Source organism: Engystomops pustulosus, chromosome 7 (assembly GCF_040894005.1).
Source record: "Engystomops pustulosus chromosome 7, aEngPut4.maternal, whole genome shotgun sequence".
Classification (NCBI taxonomy): domain Eukaryota; kingdom Metazoa; phylum Chordata; class Amphibia; order Anura; family Leptodactylidae; genus Engystomops; species Engystomops pustulosus.
This window is the reverse complement of record NC_092417.1, coordinates 40,442,890-40,470,275: the sequence shown is the minus strand read 5'-3', so window position 1 is coordinate 40,470,275 and position 27,386 is coordinate 40,442,890. Positions and strand designations below refer to the sequence as shown.

Genomic DNA, 27,386 nt, shown 5'->3' with positions numbered 1-27,386 from the left:
TTAGGCGCAATTTTTGGCGCAGAACAGACCAGGAAAAAAATTGTTTGAAATCAAAAGAAAAAGAAATACAGGCTCAGCCCATGTAAGATTTTGGCGCGCATCTCATTTGTGTCGGCATTTTTATGGCACCCGACTGATTAGTTCCGTCTGCGCATTAATTACTTACAGCCGTGCGCTACTTTAATACATTGGGCTATGCTGTCCGTCGTCGGATCTCAGATGCCGACTGTCGATGTTGCGACAGAATTAATTAATTCCCCCTTCCCCTATGTTAAAGGTGCACCAAAAGAAAAGTTGCTGCATTCTGCTGAAGCAGTGTGGGGGGGCGCTAGATTCATAAAGACTGTGCAACATATTTCATGAATCTGTTGCACAATGCACCCTCTACAGGCAGACTGCAAATAGTGCAGTTTGCACTATTTTTGATAAATGTGCATTATGTGCATAGTTTTCATTTGCAGCCAGTTAATAGCTCTTGTTGCATGTAATGGGAGACTTAAGAGGTTGGTGTAATTGTAAATGTACCAACAATAGTGGCTGTTATGGGACCCGAAGGTTGAGAAAGCGTGAAAGGCTCCAGTGTGTAGGAGCTGAAACGTTGCATGGACACTTTGGAATAAAAAAGACCTTATATTTTTTCTGTTTTGGGGTGCTTCCAGTCTTTATTTTTTGTATATTGATTGGTCAAACCTCTGGGTGGGTTTGTGCAGCCATACTGCATAGCAGGCTGCTGCTCGCTATCTTATGCATGCTGAAGGCGTGTATAATTAGGGTAATGAGAGAGCGCCGAACGCCCTGTGTTATGAACACAGGAGAGATGGAGGCTTGTTAGAATAGTTTTAAAATATTTAGCAAAATATTGTTTTGCAGAAACTGCTCAATTCAAAAACTACAAAACAAGAACACGCTTAACTTAGAACAGCTAAGAACAGCTTACCTACACCTAAGGTATGTATGTCTAAGGGCTCGTTTACACGGCTGTTCATGGGCAAATTTGTGGCCGCATATACGACCCCATAGACGGCAATGGCAGCCTGGCAGCGTTACGGTGCCACACATGTGTGGCACCTATCCGTGTCGCACACCTCAAAAACCTAGAGCATGCTCTATCTTTCTGCGAGTGTGCGGCCGTGCGCCCCTGTTTCCAGTGGGGGGAGGAGGGGCCACCTTCTCCTTACCTCCAGCAAACAGCGATATGACCCTGTTTGTTTCCCCTCATATGGGGATCTGGACTTACAAGTGACAGGGTCATAAGGCTACTATCTTTTGGATGGTCCTGGAAGTTGTTGCAGCTGGCCAAGAAAATGGTCAGCAACTATTTGTGGGGTGATCAGGAATAACTGTTGCCATAAAACATGATAATTGATAACAACCCATTCCTGTAAGTAGGATACACAAGCTATTAGCACTACATGAGCATATTTACAGCATAAAGAAATTTACATCTTCAGATGTTAAAGGATACCTGTCATCAGGTCTGTGTCACTAGTCCTGTCACTACTACCTGTTGGAGCAGCTCACATGGATTCCATCCCAGCCTTTATCTAGTTATTTCATACATTAATCATTATTATGTAAATGAGGCTGGTCACATGGTCAGAGGCAGTGATGTCACCCCTGTTACCCCTCCCCTCTCCTCCCCCTGCTCATGTCTGTGTGTAATGTATAGTAAAGCATTGCTAGTGTGTGTGCTGCATCTGCTGACATGCTGCATCCTCTTAATACACAGACATCAGCTACACCTGACATGTTCTGCTATATCATGGCTGCAGCCTGGAGCTGTTGTATCTTTCACATACACACACACATGCACACACAGGCTGCAGGAGGCGTGGCCACCAGCAAGCACATGGAGCAGACATTACATGGAGCAGCTGTCATCAAGCACTTGGGATGTGACTGTCCCTCCCACTCATGAATAAGCTGGACAGCTTGAATATGCTAATGACTCATTGGACATTTCACAGGTCGTTTGCATACAGCTTTAGGACCTCATTGCTCAGGTTTACAGGCATGTACCCTGTAAACCCTGTAAACCCTGTAAACCCCCGATTTGTGTCGCATTAAAGCCAGCGCGATTGCCGACGCGATACCCTGGTTACAGTCTTTTTTACATGCTTTAAATACTATGAGAGTGAGATTCCGTTATCAGTATTTCTGGTTATCCAATATTGCCTTTCATTGTTGTGACTATCTATTTGTATCTCTGATTGTTTACTGTAGCGATATCTCTGTTGTGACCTGGATTGTTGTCTTCTGTCTTGTTTTGTGTAGTTTGTCTTGTTTTGTGTTTTTACTTTGACATAGGAAGGGACTGTCTTTGTGGTTGATTTGTATCAGTTAGGGAATGAAACGCCGGCGTGATTGTGGCACGATCGCGTGCGCCAAAAACGGCGCAAAACAGAAATGGTCAGAATATCTATGCTGTTAGGATTTTCTTATGTTAGTATATAATTTCTTACAGGTAGTAAGCAAGTAGTAGAGTCAACCACAGTGGTCGAGATTATTCCACTGCAACTGAGATGGTTCCATGTCCTATGTCAAAGTGATCATGTTTGGTCATGGGACAACAGAGAGGTTAATAATTTAGCTTCACCTTTGAACTTTTGTTGAGAGTTGTAATGATCAGTAGTGACAATTAGAACGCTTAGCCAAGCATGATGCAAATCACAAAGGGTAGGAGGACATGGAAGCCTACAAAATATTCATGTTAAAAATATAATAGCAATTTTTTTTTTCAGCAAAAGTTATCCGAACCCCTCTTGAACTTGTACAATTTATGAACCATCACAACGTTGTGGAAAGAGCTAGACTAATGTCATTGCCCTTACAGTAAAGAGTCCCTGTCTAAAACTACAATAGAACCTTCTAACCTCTAAAAGTGGAGGATGTCCCCTTGTCATTTTGACAGGCCTAGGTGCATTAAGTTGTCCAGTAACCCAAGTATTAATGAATGGTATGCTTGTATCGATTGTAAATTTAGGATGGAGGCACTGGCTAGCTGGAAATCTAGGACCCACCACAAATTCTTAGCTATGTGGGCTCCCTGGACATCTTACCAGTGGAAGCCACCATCATTAGCCGCCTTAGTTATTCCACTTAGGAGCATTCCCTACCCTCCACCATAACTTCACTAATCAGCATTTCGATTGGAATGTAAAAGAAACAGAACAGGTGCGCTCACCATCCGGTGCTCAATCCAGGAAAGAGTCTTCCACTTTCACAATCAAATGCAAGTCCAAAAAAAGGGAGTTTGATTGGCACTCACCAGCTCCGTTAAAAATAATTCAGCTTTATTCATCCAAGATGAGACAATACAAAGTGCAAGGATAAGGTGCAAAAAGGAATATTCGTTTTTGCACCTTATCCTTGCACTTTGTATTGTCTCATCTTGGATGAATAAAGTTGAATTATTTTTAACGGAGCTGGTGAGTGCCAATCAAACTCCCTTTTTTTTGGACTAGCATTTCGACTGCCCCCAAACTCCTGTGCTTTAAGACTTAAAAATGATAATAATAACAATTATTAATAGTTATTTTTCTTCAACGCAAGATTCCGCCTTTTCATACGTCACACCAGGCCCCTGTGTATGGTTTTCATCATCGTTTGACATTAATACACTCTTCATAGTAGTAAATATTCACAAATTTTCATGGCCTGAAAAATCAGGTTATAGAGATTCCATGGACCGACCCTCTTTATGTCCCTTTTCCTCTCCCCCCCAAGTAAGCAAGATATGTGGCAATGAATATGCCTAAGTTTCTGGCTGCGTGATTTATTTATGTGTCGACATTCATTTAATATTGTTACCTTGTAACCATTATTGTTAAAAATGTAATAAAAAGATATATACAAAAAAAAAATTGTCCACTGGTAGTCTTAGAACCACATAAAACAAGTTTAATACTTTGTATCCACCCCTTGCATTAACCAGCCTGGTTTATCTCCTCTCTACACGCACTGGTTCAGCTATGTCCTTCTATATAGTGATAAAACCAAAAGTATGGACATCGATGCCTACCTTGTCACATTTATTCACATTAAACTATATTTGACACTTCTCCGCCCCAAGCTTTCAGCTTCCCCAAATCCTGTTGCAATGCTATGTCATAATGCAATGTTGAAAATGTAAACTTCTCCTGTGCACTATACCGTAATGGTAATGGCAGGTGAATAAAGTGTCAAATTTCAAGACTGTTCCTATAACATCTTCAATATAAACATCTCCTTTAAAACATTAAATCTAAAGCGATAGTGCACCAACTCGTGATTTCCCCAAGTTGCGATTTACGGTAAGTTTCCTTGGTTAAATGTAACATATAGAAAAAGACATAGATATATATGCATATAAGTACTGGAACACTGATGATGAGGTTGACCAAGAACCATTAGCATACTGTGCATCCTTTAGGCTATGTGCATGTAAACATTGTTTTGTCTGTGTGCTATCAGTTGTTTTTTTTGGTTGGCATGCTGACACAGTCATTTTAATGGACCTATACACATGAAAGTGTTTTTTACAGATCTGTGTGGAGACTGTTGAATATTCAGAGCAAGTGTAATGTCTGTTGCATCTTCCCCTAGAAGCGTATTTGTGGCTTACCAGCTAGGTAACACAATGGGGCTTAATTACTAAAGGTCCGTCGGACGCATTTTCGTTGGGTTTCCTGACGATTTCCGTTTTGCGCCGAATTGCCCGGGGATTTTGGCACACGCGATCGGATTTTGGCGCATCGGCGATGGCTTGCACACAACAGAAATCGGGGGACGTGGCCGTCGGACAAGCTGACGGATTCGGACAAACCACGGAATTTAAAAAAGGAATTGTGTCGCAAGATCAAGCACTCACATGCACCAGGAAGAAGAAGGTGAACTCAGGGGACCTCAGCACGGAAGCGACGGATGCAGGAACTCGGGCGCACGATCTTAGTGAATCGCGGAAGACCAAATTCCTCCTCGGACAATGCACGGCTGGATCGCGTCAGGAACGGGTAAGTAAATCTGCCCCAATATATGACACTTCAAAGGGGCTGGGACAATCAGACTTAGCATCAAATCATTTACTGATGACACGTAGACCGAAAATGGATCATGGATCAGCAGACTCTCCCGGGTCAGTATAAGAAGGACCTGTCTCCTATCCTGAAATGTTGGTTTTAGTACATTCTTGCATTCTTTATAAAAAATAACTATTCTGGAGCTCCTTTTCTCAGAACTTAATATTGGGGCATTTTTTTTTAAATTCCTTATAGAAATGGATAAGCAAAATTTAAGACATCACATTGTCTGATACTGTCCAATCACTGCTGTCAGTGAAGAATGGGAAGTAACACAGCGCTTTGACAAGAACTAGATTATCCTCTTGGTTCAGGAATATTAGTAGAAAGGGACAACATTGAGTACAACAAATTACCCTTTTAATGAATTACCCTTAATTTATACTTTTATGAAGAATACAAGTATTTCAGATAACAGACATTTTCGCAGAGTTGTGACGTTCCCTTTAAATGGAACGACTATGGTGGTTCTTTATCTTGCTAAAATATTACAGAAGGAAAATTACCATAGCACCATAACTAGTCTAAAAAACACTAAAACACAATCTTATCTTTTGACGCGGCCTGAAAAGGCTCTAAACCATAAATTTTTTTGTGATTTTCGGGACATGCTAATTCAAACGTAATAAAAGTTCAAAGATTTTTTCATTTTTAGTTTTATTTTGGATTAAAAGTGGAAAATAGTATGTTACCCAATGTTTTACCCTGTTCCTACCCTTCAAATAGCCGAATGTTTATCGGAGGCGACATATTTCTACTCCAATGCCTTAATTGCATGGTTTTTAACCTGTACGATAATTCATTCTACTTGTCATCTAAATTCTGAGGTCAACTGTTCTACAGCTACTTCCTAATTGTAATCGAAAAGTTTATTGTATTATGTTTGTTTCAATAAATGTTTATTGACTCTAAAAAAAGTGGGAAAAGGGTTTTTTTTGTTACTCAAAATGAACATTATTAAAGTTTTGTTACTTTGTTTTGGTCGTTTTGATATATAATATGTATAGTCTCGGGTATTTTATGTGAATGTATTTTTATAAATATTTATGCATATTTTTTATGTATGTGTGTTTTTACTTTATATGTCCCCCATTAAGTTACAAAAGACCCCTCATAGACATTTTCACATTTTTTTTTAAATTTTTACATGTTTTCTTATAGATGCCTCAGTTACGGGGAGAAATGACCCCCTGTGAATGCTGATGCTGGTCAGAGCTGCACTGGGTACTGAGACCCAGCAGCTCTGATTAACCCCTTTAGCGCCGGCTCTGATTAACCCCATTAGCGCTCACCCCTTCCTCTCGCCAGCAAGCGGCTATATGCTCATCCAGGCTACGGCGAGGCAAGTATACAGCAGTGTGAAATAGCCTTAGGTTAGTAAAAATAGGTAAAAATTAACAAATTCCTGTGCAAATAAGTTGTTTTATGTAAAAAAAAAATAACTTTTTATTTTAATTTAGTCAATTTGCATCAGAGCCATCATGAATTCCCTCTATTACCTGCTATCTAAAACTTACAGCATTTGAAGATATAAGAATAGGGAACTTCCAATTAATTTTAGACAGATGCAAGACCCAACCCCTATTTATGGACCCTATATTTATTGCAATACAGGTAAATTCTAACACATGTCCACTAATGAATTTGTATCATAGGAAATTAATGGCATCGTTTACAGTGCATGGAAACCTAAAATATCCAACAGTTATGGAATATGGGCTGTGTTATGGGCTTTCCTTCTCCCTAGTTGCACTGCTCCCACTAATCTAGGCTAGCTCTCACAGTTTTACATTCCTGCACCCTGGTTCTGGGACCCCCATTGAACATCAAGTGACTGAGATTTATAGCTATGTAGTTAATGTGTGTTTTTATTTCATACAGAAATTTATGTGCGATGCAAAGGAAAAATTAATGATCATATCACCTTTGCAGATTTTTGTGTGCATTTTTTACAACTTTGTATTGCTGCTCGTGTCATGCAGATTGTTCCCAGGAATCAGATCGCATGTGAAAAACACAAATCTGCATGAAACACATGCGCGTTTTATGTGAATTTACATGTGAGATTTAGCAGTTAGTCTGAGATGAGCCTAAGAGTCTAACGAGAATGATATTCCTGGAAGGTCCAATAGGCTTTCACTTGGTGTCACTGAACAATGTCCACCAGGCCACTGGTCTTTTAACCATCAACCTCCTTCTGTCGACTGCATGTGGTCACATTAAGGCTGGTTGCCCATGAGAATGTTTTATCCCAGAAACAAACTCAACGTGTGCTGGCAGGATTTTCCTGGCCCAATCTCATATCCAACTTTTAGGTTGGTTGGATAAGTTCAGTCCGAGAAAAACGCTCAACGTTTGGTGGAGAAATTTCCCGAGCCACAACTTGTATAACTGGACTAAACTCATCATGTCACCAGTTATACAAGGTTTGGCCCGGGAAATTCCTCCACCAAAAATAGAGTGTTTTTCTCGCACTGAACTCTCTCTTATCCAACCGGCCTAAGAGTTTTGAATGAGAAAGGGGAATATATATATATATATATATATATATATATATATATATATTAGCCACATACAATTCTTATCTCTTCTTGGCTTCAGTTACAAAATGTTGAGCCATTTTCAGACTTGTCTTTTTTAGTGTTGAGCTAACCTGAACCACAATGTACGGGTTTGTAACAAACATTGCAGTTTCTGGTTTCGCAGAACATGAATCCGTATTTCAGTTAGAAGTCTGGGTTCAGTTTACCCCCACCGATACCTGCCCGGGACACCTGTGAGTGAGAAGACCCATTTATTGGGTGCTCGGATCCAGGTTCAGGCAAACCTGTAGGACTGATGGGTCATTTCCACTTCTACTATTGATTTTCAAGTTATCAAAATTATATAAAAATGGAAATATATCCATAAATGCTTAAAGTTGATCACCAATAAAGCAGCACCAGTTTATTTTGGATATTTCTCCTCAATCAAAGTATGGGGAGTCGCTGCTGGTCATCGGGGTAATAGTAGTGTGACATTCTACTATCTGAATCCACATAATGTGATCTGAAATCCTTCTTTTGGTACGAAATAAACTGTGTTTCAGGAATTGTTATGAAGAAGGATCACAGTTAGAGATGAGCGAACATGCTCGTCCGAGCTTGATGCTCGGTCGAGCATTAGGATACTCGAAACTGCTCGTTGCTCGGACGAATACTTCGCCCGCTCGAGAAAATGGCAGCTCCCGCCGTTTTGCTTTTTGGCGGCCAGAAACAGAGCCAATCACAAGCCAGGAGACTCTGCACTCCACCCAGCATGACGTGGTACCCTTACACGTCGATAGCAGTGGTTGGCTGGCCAGATCAGGTGACCCTGGGATAGACTAGCCGCTGCCCGCGCTGCTCGGATCATTCTGTGTCTGGATGCCGCTAGGGAGAGAGCTGCTGCTGGTCAGGGAAAGCGTTAGGGTGTTCTATTAGCTTACTGTTAGGCAGGAGTGATTCTCCAAGAACCCAACAGCTCTTCTTAGGGCTACAATAACGTTCTACTTTTTTTATTTTAATTTGCATCTAGTACCATTTTGTGAGGAATTAGCAGGGGGACTTGCTACCGTTGTGTTTAGCTCTTAGTGGCACACATATCCATAGCAAAGACCGAAGTGGGAAAATTTAGTAGGGGTTGGATTTCAATTAGGCACTAACTCAGTGTCATCTCATCTGGCATAGTAGTGTGCTTTGATACTTGGCTAGAAAATAGCCATAGGAGAATACAAAGAGCTTACTTACGCCTACAGTAGCGTTCTATATATTTGATTTCTGGTTGATCTGCTGGTGGCTGTACTTTCTGCAGTGCATGTACTAGCCAATTCTGAGCAATTTGTAGTGAGACTTGCGACCGCTGTGTTCTGCGCTTAGTGACGCACATATCCATAGCAAAGACCGAAGTGGGAAAATTTAGTAGGGGTTGGATTTCAATTAGGCACTAACTCAGTGTCATCTCATCTGGCATAGTAGTGTGCTTTGATACTTGGCTAGAAAATAGCCATAGGAGAATACAAAGAGCTTACTTACGCCTACAGTAGCGTTCTATATATTTGATTTCTGGTTGATCTGCTGGTGGCTGTACTTTCTGCAGTGCATGTACTAGCCAATTCTGAGCAATTTGTAGTGAGACTTGCGACCGCTGTGTTCTGCGCTTAGTGACGCACATATCCATAGCAAAGACCGAAGTGGGAAAATTTAGTAGGGGTTGGATTTCAATTAGGCACTAACTCAGTGTCATCTCATCTGGCATAGTAGTGTGCTTTGATACTTGGCTAGAAAATAGCCATAGGAGAATACAAAGAGCTTACTTACGCCTACAGTAGCGTTCTATATATTTGATTTCTGGTTGATCTGCTGGTGGCTGTACTTTCTGCAGTGCATGTACTAGCCAATTCTGAGCAATTTGTAGTGAGACTTGCGACCGCTGTGTTCTGCGCTTAGTGACGCACATATCCATAGCAAAGACCGAAGTGGGAAAATTTAGTAGGGGTTGGATTTCAATTAGGCACTAACTCAGTGTCATCTCATCTGGCATAGTAGTGTGCTTTGATACTTGGCTAGAAAATAGCCATAGCAATAGGATAGCATTGTTTGGTTTTAAAAACTCAAAAAAAAACAAAAAACACAAAAAAAAACAAAAAACACAAAAAAAAACAAAAAACACAAAAAAAAACAAAAAAAAGTTAAAAAAAAAATAAAGTTATAACTCTCATTTTAAAAATGTTTAACCCGAGGGCTAGGGGTAGAGGACGAGGGCGGGGACGTGGGCGTCCAACTACTGCAGGGGTCAGAGGCCGTGGTCCTGGGCGGGGTGAGACACCACCTGCTGATGAGGGAGCAGGGGAACGCCGCAGAGCTACACTCCCTAGGTTCATGTCTGAAGTTACTGGGACTCGTGGTAGAGCACTGTTGAGGCCAGAACAGTGCGAACAGGTAATGTCGTGGATTGCTGACAATGCTTCGAGCAATTTGTCCACCACCAGTCAGTCTTCCACGCAGTCCACCCATGTCACCGAAATCGCCACTCCTCCAGCTCCTGCACCTCAGCCTCCTCCCCCCCAGTCTGCCCCCTCCCAGGAAAATTTGGCATTTGAACCGGCATACTCTGAGGAACTGTTTTCTGGACCCTTCCCACAGTCACAAACCACTTGTCCGGTTGCTGCTGAGCAATTTTCCGATGCCCAGGTTTTCCACCAGTCACAGTCTGTGGGTGATGATGACCTTCTTGACGTAGTGGAAGTGTGTAAAGAGGTGTCCGACGATGAGGAGACACGGTTGTCAGACAGTGGGGAAGTTGTTGTCAGGGCAGGAAGTCCGAGGGGGGAGCAGACTGAGGGATCGGAGGATGATGAGGTGACAGACCCAAGCTGGGTTGAGAGGCCGGGTGAACACAGTGCTTCTGAGACGGAGGAGAGTCCTCGACCAGAACAGGTTGGAAGAGGCAGTGGTGGGGCCAGACGGAGAGGCAGGGCCAGAGCTGGTGCATCAGCGCAAAATGTGTCAACTAGTGAAGCTCCCGTGGCGAGGGCTCTTGCGGCGAGGGCTAGATCTTCAGAAGTCTGGAGGTTCTTTAAGGAAACACCGGATGACCGACGGACTGTGGTGTGCAACATTTGCCAAACCAGGCTCAGCAGGGGTTCCACCACTACTAGCTTAACTACCACCAGTATGCGCAGGCATATGAATGCTAAACACCCCACTCAGTGGCAACAAGCCCGTTCACCTCCGGCCGTGCACACCACTGCTCCTTCCCCTGTGTCAGCTGCTAGTCAGCCCCCTGCCCAGGACCCTGCCACAAAAACCCCATCGTCGCCTCCACGATCCTCCACAGCATCCACCAGCGTTCAGCTCTCCATACCCCAGACGCTGGAGCGGAAACGCAAATATAGTGCAACCCACCCGCACGCCCAAGCCCTTAATGTGCACATCTCCAGATTGCTTAGCCTGGAGATGCTGCCCTATAGGCTAGTAGAGACCGAGGCCTTTCGCAACCTCATGGCGGCGGCCGCCCCTCGGTATTCGGTCCCCAGCCGCCACTACTTTTCCCGATGTGCCGTCCCAGCCCTGCACCAGCACGTGTCAGACAACATCATCCGTGCCCTGACCAACGCCGTTTCTGACAAGGTCCACCTGACCACGGACACGTGGACGAGTGCTGCCGGGCAGGGCCACTATATATCGCTGACGGCACATTGGGTTAACTTGGTGGAGGCTGGGACCGAGTCTGACCCTGGGGCTGCTCATATACTGCCGACGCCGAGGATTGCGGGGCCTACCTCGGTCCAGGTGTTTCAGGCCTACTATGCCTCCTCCTCCTCCCACCCCTCCTCCACCTCCTCCTCCGAACTACCATCCGTGGGCACGGCGCCATCAGTCGGTAGCTCTAGGCACAGCAGCAGTGCCGTCGCTAAGCGACAGCAGGCGGTGCTCAAACTGCTGAGCCTAGGCGACAAAAGGCACACCGCCCAAGAGCTATTACAGGGCATCACGGCGCAGACTGATCTGTGGCTGGCACCGCTGAACCTCAAGCCGGGAATGGTTGTGTGTGACAACGGCCGTAACCTGGTGGCGGCTCTGCAACTCGGCAGACTGACACATGTGCCATGCCTGGCCCATGTGTTAAATCTGATAGTTCAGCGTTTCCTCAAGACATACCCCAATCTGTCTGATTTGCTCACGAAGGTGCGCCGCATCTGTGCGCATTTCAGGAAGTCCAGCCCAGATGCTGCCACTCTCAGGGCAGCGCAGCGCCGCCTCCAACTGCCCGCTCACCGACTGTTGTGCGACGTGCCCACGAGGTGGAATTCAACACTGACCATGTTATCCAGAGTTTACCAGCAGCGCAGAGCGATTGTAGACTGCCAGATGTCAACTTCCACCAGAACTGGTAGTCAGGTCAGTCAGCTTCCTCAAGTCTACAATGAGGAGTGGACGTGGATGTCTGATATCTGTCAGGTGCTGAGTAACTTTGAGGAGTCAACACAGATGGTCAGTGGCGATGCCGCCATCATCAGCCTCACCATCCCGCTGCTTGGCCTGTTGAAAAACTCTCTGGTCAGCATGAAGTCGGAAGCTTTGCGCTCGTCACAAGAGACAGGGGAAGAATATTCCCTTGTTGATAGCCAAAGCACCCTCAGGTCTGTTTCTCAGCGCATATCGGAGGAGGTGGAGGTGGAGGAGGATGAGGAGGAAGAGGAGGAGAATGTTGGCGAGACACAAGAGGGGACCATTGTTGAGTCCTTCACTGTTCAGCGTGTATGGGCAGAAGAAGAGGAGTTGGAGGAGTTGGAGGAGGAGGAAATGGACAGTCAGGCCAGTGAGGGGAGTGAATTCTTACGCGTTGGTACTCTGGCGCATATGGCAGATTTCATGCTAGGCTGCCTATCCCGTGACCCTCGCGTTCAAAGAATTTATTCCAGCACCGATTACTGGGTGTTCACTCTCCTGGACCCACGGTACAAGCAAAATCTTCCCACTCTCATCCCTGCAGAGGAAAGGAGTGTGAGAATGCATGAATACCAGCAGGCCCTGGTGCACAAGCTGAAACAGTATTTCCCTTCTGACAGCGCTAGCGGCAGAGTGCGTAGTTCTGCGGGACAAGTAGCGAGGGAGAGTAGGCGAGCAGGCAGCTTGTCCAGCACTGGCAAGGGTACGCTTTACAAGGCTTTTGCCAGCTTTATGTCACCCCAGCAAGACACTGTCACCTGTCCCCAGTCTCGGCAGAGTAGGGCTGATCTTTACAGAAAGATGGTGAGGGAGTACGTAGCTGACCATACCATCGTCCTAAATGATCACACAGCTCCCTACAACTACTGGGTTTCAAAGCTGGACATGTGGCACGAACTGGCGCTGTACGCCTTGGAGGTTCTTGCCTGCCCTGCCGCTAGCGTCTTGTCCGAGCGGGTTTTCAGTGCAGCTGGTGGCATCATCACCGATAAGCGTACACGCCTGTCGACTGACAGCGCTGACAGGCTGACGCTTATTAAAATGAATAAAGGCTGGATTTCTCAGAATTTCCAATCTGCACCAGGTGAAGGAAGCTCAACCTGAATAATTGATCCACTCCTCCTCCTCCTCATTTTCCTCCTTCTCCTCCTCTTTGTACAGTAAAGCAGAGGAAAATGGCTATTTTTTGACAGGGCCCACTGGCTCTTGCTATAGTACTTCATGCATTTAATTTTTCTGGAGGGCCACCTACCCGGTCCTCTGTTTGAAACAATTTTTGTGAGTGCCACATACAGGCACTCAATCTATTCCATTTTACTGGAGGGCCACCTACCTGCTCCTCTGGTTTGAAAAATTTTTGGGACTGCCACATACAGGCACTCAATCTATTCCATTTTTCTGGAGGGCCACCTACCCGGTCCTCTGTTTTAAAAAATTTTTGGGACTGCCACATACAGGCACTCAATCTATTCCATTTTACTGGAGGGCCACCTACCTGCTCCTCTGGTTTGAAAAATTTTTGGGACTGCCACATACAGGCACTCAATCTATTCCATTTTACTGGAGGGCCACCTACCTGCTCCTCTGGTTTGAAAAATGTTTGGGACTGCCACATACAGGCACTATCCAAATTAAATTGTCTCCATAGCAGCCTCCACACGTTGTCTCCATTGCTACCTCCAAAAGTCGTCCATATAGCTGCCTCCATACATCGTCCCTTTATCAAACGAGGTGTGTCAGGCAGAAATTTGGGTTGTTTTCATGGATTCCACATCAAAGTTGTTAACTTTGTCGCCACCCTGCTGTGTTATCCACAAAATATACTGGCAAACTTTTACCATTTAGGGATATTATTTCAGCGCTTCTTGCGCATCTGTTTACATTCCCCTCACCCGGCATATCCTAAACTTATAAGAACGCTACTACACTTGATCTTATACAAAAGGTTCTTAGAAGTGCTGTTTGGGGAGTAGCCTAGAGACAGGGGCTTGGATTGGCGAAAGCTCGCCTGGCAGCGGAGCGCCAGCTCCATGCGCATCATGCGCTTCTTGCGCATCTGTTTACATTCCCCTCACCCGCCATATCCCAAACTTATAAGAACGCTACTACACTTAACTTGGTGCAGGCTGGGACCGAGTCTGACCCTGGGGCTGGTCATATACTGCCGACGCAGAGAATTGCGGGGCCTACCTCGGTCCAGGTCTCAAAGGCCTACTATACCTCCTCCCACCCCTCCTCCACCTCCTCCTCCTCCGAATTACCATCCGTGGGCATGGCGCCATCAGTCGGTAGCTCTAGGCACAGCAGCAGTGCCGTCGCTAAGCGACAGCAGGCGGTGCTGAAACTGCTGAGCCTAGGCGATAAAAGGCACACCGCCCAAGAGCTATTACAGGGCATTCCACATCAAAGTTGTTAACTTTGTCGCCACCCTGCTGTGTAATCCACAAAATATACTTGCAAACTTTTACCATTTAGGGATATTATTTCAGCGCTTCTTGCGCATCTGTTTACATTCCCCTCACCCGCCATATCCTAAACTTATAAGAACGCTTGATCTTATACAAAAGGTTCTTAGAAATGCTGTTTGGGGAGTAGCCTAGAGAAGGGGGCTTGGATTGGCGAAAGCTCGCCTGGCTGCAGAGCGCCAGCTCCATCCCAAGATCCAACTAACATAGTTGCAGCACCTTTAATCTACTACTAGTTCACTGCCTCCATAATAATAATAATAATAATCTTTATTTATATAGCGTCATCATATTCTGTAGCGCTTTACAAATCATAGGAAACAAATACAAATGTAATGTAACAGAGCACAACATTTGTATGGAACAACAGGAGTGAGGTCCCTGCTCGCCAGAGCTTACGGTTTATGAAGATGATGGGGTAACACGAGGTAAAAGAATATTTAATGGTCAAGCCATTCTTCTTAGGGAATAGAAAAAAATATAATAAATGGAATTGCTGTCGCTCAGCCGTCATCTTATATACCAGGTCCAGGGTGAATGGGACTGCAGAGAAGTCTGGTGCCTGTTGGTTGCTGGATAACAGATGGGAGGACGACACAGGACGGGTTAGTAGAAGAGTTAAAACTTCATGCAGTTAATGAGTGTTATAGGCTTGCCTAAAGAAATGGGTTTTAAGAGCACGTTTGAAACTTTGGAGGTTAGGTATTAGTCTGATAGTCCGGGGCAGAGCATTCCATAGAATTGGTGCAGCTCTAGAGAAGTCTTGGAGACGCGAGTGGGAGGTCCGCACTAGGGTAGAGGTTAATCTAAGATCACTGGCGGATCTAAGAGCACGGGTTGGGCGATAGACTGAGATAAGAGAGGAGAGGTAGGGGGGTGCAGCATTATACAGAGCTTTATGGATGAGGGTTATTATTATTTTAAACTGTATTCGAAAGGAGACTGGCAGCCAGTGCAGCGACTGGCATGAACTGTAAGCATACATGGTCCCCTTATCAAACGAGCTGTGTCAGGCAGAATTTTGGGTTGTTTTCATGGCTTCCATGTTAACTTTGTCGCCACCCTGCTGTGTAATCCACAAAATATACTGGCAAACTTTTATCATGTACCGATATTATTTGAGCGCTTCTTGCTCACCTCCTTTGGTTCCTCTCTGACACCCATTGGTTTGAAGCCTGAGTCCAATTAGGGTATGTCGCCATGCCACTCTCTAGCCTGCTGCCGCTGCCTCTGCATGCCGTCCCCTATAGTGTCAGGGTCAATTATTGGATGTTTTAGATGCTATCTAGCTTCATTCTGTCACTCTGTCATGGCCATGCTGTTGCCCATAATTTTGGCATAATGGTGCGATTAGGCAGCCTCAGAGGCATCCATGCATGCTGCCCCTGCTGTTTCCTGTCCATTTCCGTGGTGTTTCCATCCTTTTCTGAGGTTCCCAGGTGTTTGGCCAAGCTTCCCTGTGCAGAGCCTTGGTCCCCTTGAAAAATGCTCGAGTCTCCCATTGACTTCAATGGGGTTCGTTATTCGAGACGAGCACTCGAGCATCGGGAAAAGTTCGTCTCGAATAACGAGTACCCGAGCATTTTAGTGTTCGCTCATCTCTAATCACAGTTTATATCTTCCTTCTGTGCATCTGGTATCTACATATCATGCCACAACAAGTTCCCAGATTAGCCGCAGTGCTCTGATTTCTGGGGCAGGGAGGATTCTCCAAAAAGACATGCACATCCGTCTCCATTGCTCACTCCCGATCCCCGGGTGACTGCACCAAGGAGGAAAACTGAAGTAGCAGAATAACTGCAAAAACCCTATGGATTCCTGATCCAGGCTTACATCAGCGTTGTATCTGCTCAGGTTAGTGTGTGCCCAACTATGTTATGTCAGGAAGCGCCCATTTTTATTTGTTATTTTAGATAACATTATCAAAGGATCAATTATATTGTAATTCAGTGACTCAGTGTAAATACATGCCCTATATTTCTCTGCAGCTCTTAAAGGGAACTTGAAAGCTGAAAATGCAGTAGTGTCTTTAAGCAGTGTATTATTATACAAGACAAGTATATAGTTTTTTAGGGGAAAATATTCTGTTTTCTGGATGCTCTGGTAATTCTAATTCTGGCAGTGGGTGTGATACTCAGCTATCATTGTTCAAAATTAGAAGTGTCTACAATCCATAAATGATGAATTACAAAAGACAATGGGGCACTGTCTGCATCTGGAGAAAACAATGTTTAATTTCCAGAGGCAACTAGACTTCTTTATTGTCAGAACTGTGAATTTCAGTAATAGCCGAGCTCAGACGCTGGTCACAGCAGGGACAGCAGAGAGCTTTAAGAAGGGTCTAGATGTCTTTATACAGAAAAATAACATTGGTGGTCATATAATATTATTTAGAACTGTGTTTCCTCACATCTCTTCCTGTCCTTGGTTGAACTTGATGGACAAATGTCTTTTTTTAACCATACTAACTATGTAATTATGTAAGTTATATAGAATTTATTCACATAATTCTTTAGCAGCCTAGTGCAAGCCTTCTACATACTCCCTGTTGATCGAACTGTGTTTTAATTGCAATATGTTCCCTTGATGGCAGATGATAAAATGTATCTCACCTCTACAGATATGTAGATGTAATATGAAGTCAGATGTCTATACAGGTAGTATTGAATTTTCTCTGGTGCCATGAGTTTTTGTATTTTAAACAGCAAAAATCACTATCACTATCAAATAAAATAAAATATAAAAAACCATAGAAGACTCCACCAGACAACTGAAAGCCGAAATAGGATATTTGGCTTAAGAGGTTCACTATTTACATACCAAAGGCTCTATGGATAGGATAGACTCCGTGGTTCATTATATATATATATATATATATATATATATATATATATATACCAGCAGTGACATACACAAAGTGTCATATATATACCAGCAGTGTCATACACAAAGACCACTCGTATAGACAATTTACATATCAATCATTCCTTCAATAGATGAATTCATGGGGTTTTACATTTTGCACACAAATAGTACATTTCAGCCATTGTTCCATCTACATCAGTCACAGAACGCCTTTAAAGGGAACTTGTCAGCAGTTTTGAGTCTACTAAAGCACAAAAATGTCACAAATCTTTATCTTTAGCAATAACTTCAGTTTCCTCAAACTGAATAGAAACTGGGTCTAGATAGCGGCTTCAGGCGTATGTGCAACGCGCAGGTGTAGTTTACCTTTCATCACTCCGCATCACTCTGCGTCTGAAGCTTACGGGTCCATCTCCAATAGGTTATGTATTCATTTTCTAAAGGTTGATGTTGGCACATTTTGGAACCCAAATCCCTGGCGGTTTAGTCTCCCGCAATGCCCGATAGTTTCAATATTACTCATATCAACAAAATATTACTTACTGGAGGACGTTTCCATTCAAACTTCACCGGACATGCTTGACTATAGAACAGAGAAGTGTCATTCGGTGGGAAGTCTCGGTCCTCAAAAAGAATGTTTTTCTGTAGATATTTATCCCTTAGTAGCTCAAAGTTCTTTTCTTTCCCGGCTATAATGGGTAAATTCCTACTGATGATGGCGGAGTAGATCCCTCCACCACCAACACCTCCTGGTGCAGCTTCATTGCTACTGCTGGTGGTGGTGGTTGTGCCAGATCCCGTCGGCTGTACTATCTTGGCTACGACTTCTGACGGCATGTGTGTCTAGAGAAGTAAGTGCACAATAATACAGACACAAAAGTTTTGCAACTGCTGAGAATAGAGGAAGTTCTTCGGTGGTGCAACCTCTCTCTATCAGGGTGGTTACTTTCCTATTTTAATTTCACGTGTGTAGGCATAAGGTTAGAGAGAACCATTCCTTCCAGCTATCCCTCCAAGGAAATCCACGAGCCGGTCTTAGTGTCAGTGCATTAGCTTCCAGCAGGTTGTCGTGTGAACTTTGGAAAGTCTCTGCCTTCCCTGCCCTGGTGCTCCGAAGAAGTTCCTGCCAAGCTACTAAAAATAAACACAGAGGCTCTTACAGATTCCTCTAATCGTATCGTCAGGCCTCAGGGAACACATACCCAGTCACAACTTGCCGGAATAGAAAGGTGTATTCCTCCTGATAAATGTGTCTAATCGGAAATCTCACCGACGCCTTTCACATCGCCCTGTTTTGCATATTCTGTGGCCTAGGAAAAAAAGGAGTAATGCAGATTTGGGCAGTAATAAGATGAAGATACGGTAACAACATTTTTGATTTGGGAACTAGCAATGGAATCAGCAACATAAAAAGTTCAAAAACAGTTACAAGTTGTTAAGTTTTATATAATTATTTGCATGTACTTAGTAATTGCCACTAACATCTAGGTGATAATAATATATTTTTTAAATTAACAAAAAAACTTTATTAAAGGGCATTTGGAGATGCAATGCACACAGTAGATACAGCATATGAAGGTTGGTCTCGTAGGACCCCACATAAAGGAAAAAAAAATTAAAACAGGAAACAACATACAAACAGTCCCCTACTTAAGAATACCCGACTTACAGAGGACCCCTACTTACAAAACGGACCTCTGGATGTTGGTAAATTACTGTATTTTATCCCTAGGCTACAATAGATAGCTATAACAGTTATCAAAGGTGTCTGCAATGAAGCCACAGACCAAAAAAAAAATTGTCTTGGGGTACAATTATAAAATATTCAGTTCCGACTCAACTTAAGAGCAAACCTATAGAACCTATCCTGTAAGTAACCTGTAACTGCCTGTATAGATATACTCTATGCATATATGACCTGCTACCATAGGATTGTCTCCATAGGAAGGAACATTAAGTATGCTTGTAATCATACATATGCAGAGCAATAGGTTCAAATAAAATTTAGCACATGCCCTTGTAACAACAGATAAATTTGAAACGCAAAAAGCACAAAGAACCAAATCTTGCACCTACATCATGACCCCACCCCAAGACAGCCTCTAATAGGTGAGAATAATATTTACATACAAGACAACAGGGTCAGACTAATGTGCAAGGAAAAAGAGGTTTCTCCAGCACTCCAATGAGTAAAATCCCAAAAACTTTAATGTTCCATTGAAAATGTACAACAAACATGAGATGCATGTAAAAGGACCAACGCGTTTCGAACTACATGAATCTTGAGTTCTTAATCATGGTTAATAACTCAAGATTCATGTAGTTTGGAATGTGTTGGTCCTTTTACATGCATTCAATTATTGCTGTACATTTTTAATGGAACATTAAAGTTTTTAGGGATTTTACTCATTTGTGTGCTGGAGATTACACCGAATTATACCAGAACCAACCCAGCTTCCTCTCGCTATCCGGCACAACATGGAAACCGTTGTGTGGTGAGCTGTAACAGCAACTTGTATTTTGTGTTTCTATTGCATCAGACTAATGTGCAGCTGCATAGGGGCCCAATATGTAGGGGTCCGGCACCACAATAAAGCAGCAGCTACCTCCATGGCCCATTAGTGTGACAATAGAATCTTATCAGAAATCACAAAAATACAACCAATTGCAAATTGACCGCTGCTGTATAATTGGGGGAGGACGGGAAGCCCTTATTCAGGTGTTTGAACATGTTGTTGTTACCTATAATACATTCACTTATACAATAAGAACATAAGAGATTACACTGTAGAATATATAATTTACTGCGTTCTGTTGCTGGAACTTACAAGCTCCGTCCATTATCTACTTTACACCGCATGATATTCTACACCCAACCCGCAGCGTGCCACCTGTTGTGGGGCGAGCCCTGGGTGTATTTAACCCTTTTCACCCATTAAAATCTAAGACATAAATGTATAAGGAGAAGTTTATTTAGCGCCGTTTTGTTTTAAAATGCGTCAAAACAAATGATCTATTCTTACACAAATAGGAAAGGGCTCAGATGATAAAGATTTTGTGATAATGCTGTCACTTGATTTTTTTGCTACTGTTTTACTGTTTACATTGTAGACTTGATTCTTAGATTTGACACCCAAACAAGTCACAGGCTGGTTATTTCCAAGGTGTTAAAAATATTAGAATATTAACGTAAATATGTGACAAATGTTGTGATTCTGGATTGTCATCCATGAGATGCAGTAATGTCACAGTGGTGATAAATAAATACAGTGATGTCACACCAGCCCTATGGTAAATATAGTGTTGTCACAGTGCAGGCAAAGGTTATGTCATAGTGCAAAGATCATGAACACAGTGATGTCACAGTGCAGGGATAATACACACAATGATGTCACAGTACAGGGGTAATACACAGTGATGTCAGAGTACAGGGATGATACACACAGTGGTGATAAATACAGTGATGTCACCCCAGCCCTATGGTAAATATATTGTTGTCACAGTGCAGGCAAAGGTTATGTCACAGTGCAAAGATCATGAACACAGTGATGTCACAGTACAAGGATAATACACAGAATTATGTCACTGTACATGTATAATACACGCAGTGCTGTCACAGTACAGAGATATTGCACACAGTGATGTCACAGTGCAGAGATAACATACACACTGATGTCACAGTGCAGAAATGATACACACAGTGACGCTACAGTACAGGAATAATACAAACAGTAGTGTCACAGTCAGACATAACACACACAGTGATGTCATAGTGCAGGGAAAATACGCACAGTGATGTCACAGTACAGGGATAATACACACAGTGATGTTACAGTACAGGGATGGTGCACAGAGATATCACATTACAGGGATAAGACACACAATGATGTCACAGTATATACACAGTGATGTCACAGTATATGTATAATATACACAGTGATGTCACAGTACAGATAATATACACACAGGGGTGTCACAATCGGGAATAATAAACACAGTGATGTCACAGGACAGGGATAAGACACACAGTGATGTCACAGGGCAGGGATAATACACACAGTGATGTCACAGTACAGGGATAATACACAAAGTGATATCACAGTACAGGGATAATACACACATTGATGTCAGAGTAAATATGTAATACATACAGTGATATCACAGCACAGTCATAATACACACAGTAGTGTCACACTCAGGGTTGCCACTAAGAATTATGGAGCGTGTAACTGGCAAACTTGGTGCCCTCCTCTCCTGGCTTACATTAGTTTCCCATCTTTAACTATTACAGTACATTAGAAACCTGCATTTAAGACTCAGCCCATGAGCCCTCTCCATACATCTGCAGCTGACGTAAGGGGTTAAGTACAATTGCCATTAATAATAATATTAATTCCTTATTTATATAGTGCCTACAGATTCCTGTCACCAGGAATGCCATTTTTAGCTTGTGACAGGTTAAAATTGCCTCTGCTATGCTGATTTTAAAAATGCCTTTGTCAGCATTCTGAAGCATTTCAGTAGTTTGTAATAGTTTATTTCACATAACCTGGCTCCCTGCCAGCAGCAGGGGAGGGAGAGGATTGGTGTGGAGGGGAGGTATAATACATGAGGAAACTCAAGCTACAACAGCCTCTCCCCCAGGACTCACCACATGCTGCTGGCAGGGAGCCAGGTAATGTGAATTAAACTGATATAAACTACATAAATTATTCAAAATGCGGACAAAGGTATTTTAAATAAGCATAGCATCGGCTATTGGAACCTGTCACCAGCTAAAAATCACATTCCCGGGGACAGGTTCACTTTAAGAAATGAAAATGACACCTCAGGTGTTATCCATATATCACATGGAAGTGCAACATGCCCTGGCATATGACAACAGCCACTCTGCCATGCCAGATATATCAGGAGGAACCTGGCGGGCAGCTGCCAGGCATAACATCATACGTCAGGCCCTTTATACCCGCTTGCCGTGAAGGTGCTGTAAATGGGGAAATAGTCACAGTTCCTGGTGGTCTACAAGGAATTGTGATTATTTCAGGGTTTGTACGTCAGAAAACTGGGCTTGTACACCAGGGAGACAACCTTCCTTCACAGTTCACCATTGTCTACTTTTCTGCAGTGTTCTCTAAATTATCACCTGATTCCACATGTTTAAATTGGGACTTTTTGTAAAAACCAGGGACACTTACTCATAGCTCCAGGCACTGTTACTGTGGTAATCTTCTTATATTTGTTATCCATGGCCAAAATGAAGTTTTAAAGATAGGCTAATAATGCTATTACCAGAGCCTCTCCTTGCCGCAGCTTCACAGGCTGTTACACTGTGCAGGAGCACTGCCCCCACCTGTGTGCTGAAACTTCTTCTGCTTCAGTGATATAGTGAGGTTACATCAAGCGGGAGAACTAATGAGGTAGCATGGGGGGCAGTGTAACAACTTGTGAAGCTGCAGCATGAAGGGGCTCTGGTAACCCCACCTCCAGTACCCTTCTGGCTCAAAAGCATAATTTTAATATGCAACAAATATAATAAGATTACACAGTCACAGTACCTGGATCTATGAGTAAGTGCCCCTGATTTATCATGATGGATTTTGGTAGTAAAACTCATAGAGACACCAGAAAAGCAGAAAAAGAAGAAAAAAAATCCAGGATCACAAAGCCATAACCATTCTTACCGTAGTGGCACTAGCTTGTATGATGCAAAGACTCCGATTTGGAATAATTGTTCAGTCTGTGGGATCAGACCAATGTATGGATCTGTTTCCACAGATTGAACACAATCGTCTGCCGCTGAAGTGAAAGTCCTTGGATCACTGTACCGTATTTTTCGGACTAGGACTAAGGCACACAAAAAATCCTTTGATTTTCTCAGAAATCAAAGGTGCGCCTTATAGTCCAGTGCGCCTTATATATGAACCGTACTTACAGACAACAGCTGCCTTGAACTGTGCACAGGTCTGCCACCTGCTGGCCATTCATCCTTATAATCAGGTGCACCTTATGTATGAACCTAGATGTTTTAGCAGGCATTTATTGAAGGTGCGCCTTATAATCAGGTGTGCCTTATAGTCCGAAAAATATGGTATATAGACCATGGGTTAAATTCAGTAGGGACTCATACTGAATTATATATTTCATCCATGAATGGACCGTGTAGTCAAAATTTACATTATCGATTAGCTAGGAATCTTTGTGAGCCCTAAATGCATGTTGTATTTTGGGGTACAATTTACACGGGAGCTCTGGCATAGTTTTAATAGTAAATCTGCCCAAATGACATCAGAGTAATTAGGTATTAACGGAGTGACATCACAGTGCAGTTGTTATGAAAACAGTGACATCACAGTAATTAGATATTGACATGTGACATCACAGTAATTAGATATTGACATGTGACATCACAGTGCAGTTATTATTAAAACAGTGACATCACAGTAAAGGTCTAATTAACACAATGACATCACAGTACAGGTATTATAAATAAAGTGACATAGTGATAAAGGGATGATAAACAAAGTGACATCATGTTCTTATCCACACTCCTTATACTCATGTAGAGGCATCTGTACTGTCTGAGGGACCATACACACTGGTCTAGTATCATGAATACAATGCGCTGTACCAGATGCACCCAGATCACTATGCATTGAAACCAGGGATGAACTAGTTAAGCCCTCACAATCACTATTGTCCATGGCCAGAAGGCCGGTGCCACCTAGTGGTCGTTTTATTAACATCTCGCATATTTGTTTACATTTATATTTTCTTAAAACTATTGATGGCAAAAATAAAAATTCCTTTTGTAATGTATAGAGAAACTACTGTAGTTGTAAGTGGAATGGTAAAAAAAAGAATGGGCCAGGAGATCCGTGTACTTACACCGGCGTGTGCTGCCGTTAGTAGCAGCAGCAGCAGTTGAACCGTAATAAATGCATTGATATTCCAAGATTGTAGCTGGACTTGAAGCATTGTGGTGTACTGGTGTGATAAAACCAAAGCCTTCTACATCATGGGGAGGGACTGTGCAGCAGTGCTTTAAAGATTGAATGTACATTAACCCTTTCAGTCCTTTTTTCATTTTTGCTTTTCTGTTTTTTACTCCCCTCATTCCAAAAGTCATAACTTTGTTATCTTTCCGTTTACGGAGAAGTGTATGGACTAGGTACCATTGGTACAAATTGTACTTTTTAGTAGCACCAATTAATATTTGATGCAATGTGCTGGAAACTATAAAAAAAATTCTAAGTGTGGTGAAATTGACCAAAAAAAAAGAAGCAAATTTGCTGCCTTTACTTGTGGATTGTGTTTTTACGGTTTTTATTGTGCTCTCTAAATGACACCTCATCTTTATTCTTCTATTTAGTAAAATAACAGACATATCCAATTTATACAGGTTATATTATGTTTTAGTAGATTTAAACAAAATGTAAATCTTTTGTACAAAATAAATAGCCTTTTTGCCAAATTCTGAGGCCAATAACTTTGTTCTTAAGTTGAATTTGTATGTAAGTCGGAACTATATACTTTATTATTGTAACCCGAGTCCAAATTTTTCTGGTCTCTGTGACAATTGGATTTAAAAAAAAAACAATAAAGCTTCATTACAGACACCTCTGATAACTGTTAAAGCTGTTTATTGTAACCTAAGACTAAAGTGCAGTAAATTACCAAAATCCAGAGGTCCATTTGCAGCTAGGGGTAGTCTGTAAGTCAGGTGTTCTTAAGTAGGGGACCGCCTGTAATCTTTTCTATATAGAGCAGGCATTTTGGGACATGGAGATGCCTATCATGTTTGTGATTTTTACTGGTTATTTGGGAAAGGAGAAGATTTAAACTTTTAAAAATGTTTACATTTTTTCTATAATTTTCTATAATTTCAGGCCCTCTAGGGTACTTTAACCCTGGAGGGTCTGATCGCTAATACAATATACTGCAATAATACACTATTGCAGTATATTATAATTTTACTACTGATCTCTAATAGCGTGGCATCGGCATTATTAATTATGGCAAGCACATAAAGGGGTTGCCCGCTTTCAGCAAATAATTGATATTGTTTGTGTAATGAAAAGTTATATAGTTTACCGATATACTGTAGATCTCTGATTTCTGTCATTCTATAGGAAGCTTCATAGTTTTTTTCCATTGTATAGAAATCTGTCAATGGTTATGTGGTGGACAGACATGTGCACGAGCCGTTACTATCACAGAGAGTAATGACATTAATGCCTCACACACCTGCATGTCCATCACAAAACCATGGACAGATTTCTATCCACTGGAAGTAAACATGTAAAATGACAGCAAGCAGAGATCTAGAAAACCGTGAGGAATAGATACAGACAGTCTATTGGAAAGCTGTATAACTTTTCCTAACATGAGCTACCGTATATACTCGTGTATAAGCTGAGTTTTTCAGCACAAAAAATGTGCTGAAAAACCTCACCTTGGCTTATACACGAGTCAATGAAAAAAAAACGTAATACTCATCCTCCACTTCGCGGCTCCCGGCGGCTCCCGGGGATCTTCTATCTTCTCTTTGCAATAGCTGGCAGAGTCATGTCCGTGCGATGTGCCAGCCGGCACACAGTATGATGCGGTGGTGTCGCATCATACTGTGCACCGGCTGGTAGATCGCACGGACACGTCTCTGCCAGCTATTGCAAAGAGAAGATAGAAGATCGCTTGGAGCCGCTGCCGCGACGTGGATCGGGAGCCGCAACGAACATCAGGCTGCGACGGAGGGTGAGTATTAAGTTTATTTGTCTTATCTGTTTGCCAAACTTCGGGGGGCTGGCTGTATACTACATGGGGGCAGGCTGTATACTACATGGGGGAAGGCTGTATACTACATGGGGGCTGGTTGGCTGTATACTACATCGGGGCAGGCTGTATACTACATGGGGGCAGGCTGTATGCTACATGGGGCAGGCTGCTACATGGGGCAGGCTGTATACTACATGGGGCTGGCTGTATGCTACATGGGGGCAGGCTGTATACTACATAGCCGCTGCAACAGATGTCCTACCGCCTGCACGGCAGTCTCTTATCACTTGAGAAAGGAGTTCCTAATACTCCGAAACGCGTTGTGTTCCGAGACCAGTAATAAACGATCCTCTTAACTATACCCGACGAGTCATCCTGAATCATTGTGTGCGCCACATTTGACAGTACCCTACAAATGTATACTACATGGGGGCAGGCTTTATACTACATGGGGACTGGCTGTATACTACATGGGGGCTGGCTGTATACTGTATGGGGGCTGGCTGTATACTACATGGGGGCTGGCTATATAATACATGGGGGCTGGCAGGCTGTTTACTGCAGGGGGCTGGCTGGTTGTATACTACAGGGGGCTGGCTGGCTGTATATTACATGGGGCTGGCTGTATACTACATGGGGGCTGGCTGGCTGTATACTACTGACCAATGCATTTCCCACCCTCGGCTTATACTCGAGTCAATAGGTTTTCCCAGTTTTTGGTGGTAAAATTAGGGGTCTCGGTTTATACTCGGGTCGGCTTATACTCTAGTATATCAATTATTTGCTGAAAATGGACAACCCATTTAACAAGCTTAACTGCTGCACTTATCAAGTTAACAGCCGTGATCGGTGCCAACACAGACTGCAACTGTTTGAGTTGGGTGTCAGCTGTTTTATACAGCTGACACTCACTATGAATGCAGAGAGCTCAGCCTGTGAGGACAGAAAGCGGATTTACACGGCACGGTGGCTAAGTGGGTAGCACTTCTGCCTTGCAGCGCTGGGGTCCTGGGTTCGAATCCCAGAAGGTCAACATCTGCAAAGAGTATGGATGTTCTCTCTGTGTTTGTGTGGGTTTCCTCCGGGTTCACCAGTTTCCTCCCACACTCCAAAACATACTGGTAGGTTGTTTCGATTGTGAGCCCCATTGGGGACAGGGACCAATTTGTCATGCTTTGTGCAACTCTGTGTGCACTATATAAATAAAGAATTATTATTATTTACACAAACTGATTAAATAAGAAGGACAAAGGAGC

At 43.0% G+C, this 27,386-nt stretch overlaps 2 protein-coding genes across 4 annotated transcripts in view; one reads left to right on the top strand and one right to left on the bottom strand.

Moving 5' to 3' along the window:
* Positions 1 to 18,497, bottom strand: part of CAPN3 (calpain 3) — a 92,449-nt gene extending 73,952 nt beyond the window's left edge. For both annotated transcript variants that reach the window (XM_072115559.1, XM_072115560.1), the window contains exon 1: positions 17,902 to 18,497. In XM_072115559.1, the coding sequence (XP_071971660.1) occupies positions 17,902 to 18,195 (294 nt within the window). In that variant the 5' untranslated portion in view covers positions 18,196 to 18,497. The remainder of the gene's footprint in view (positions 1 to 17,901) is intronic.
* The window catches only part of LOC140069640 (putative N-acetylated-alpha-linked acidic dipeptidase), a 95,875-nt gene continuing 84,681 nt past the window's right edge, over positions 16,193 to 27,386 (top strand). For both annotated transcript variants that reach the window (XM_072115563.1, XM_072115562.1), the window contains exon 1: positions 16,193 to 16,347. The gene's annotated coding sequence lies outside the window, so the exon portion shown is untranslated. The remainder of the gene's footprint in view (positions 16,348 to 27,386) is intronic.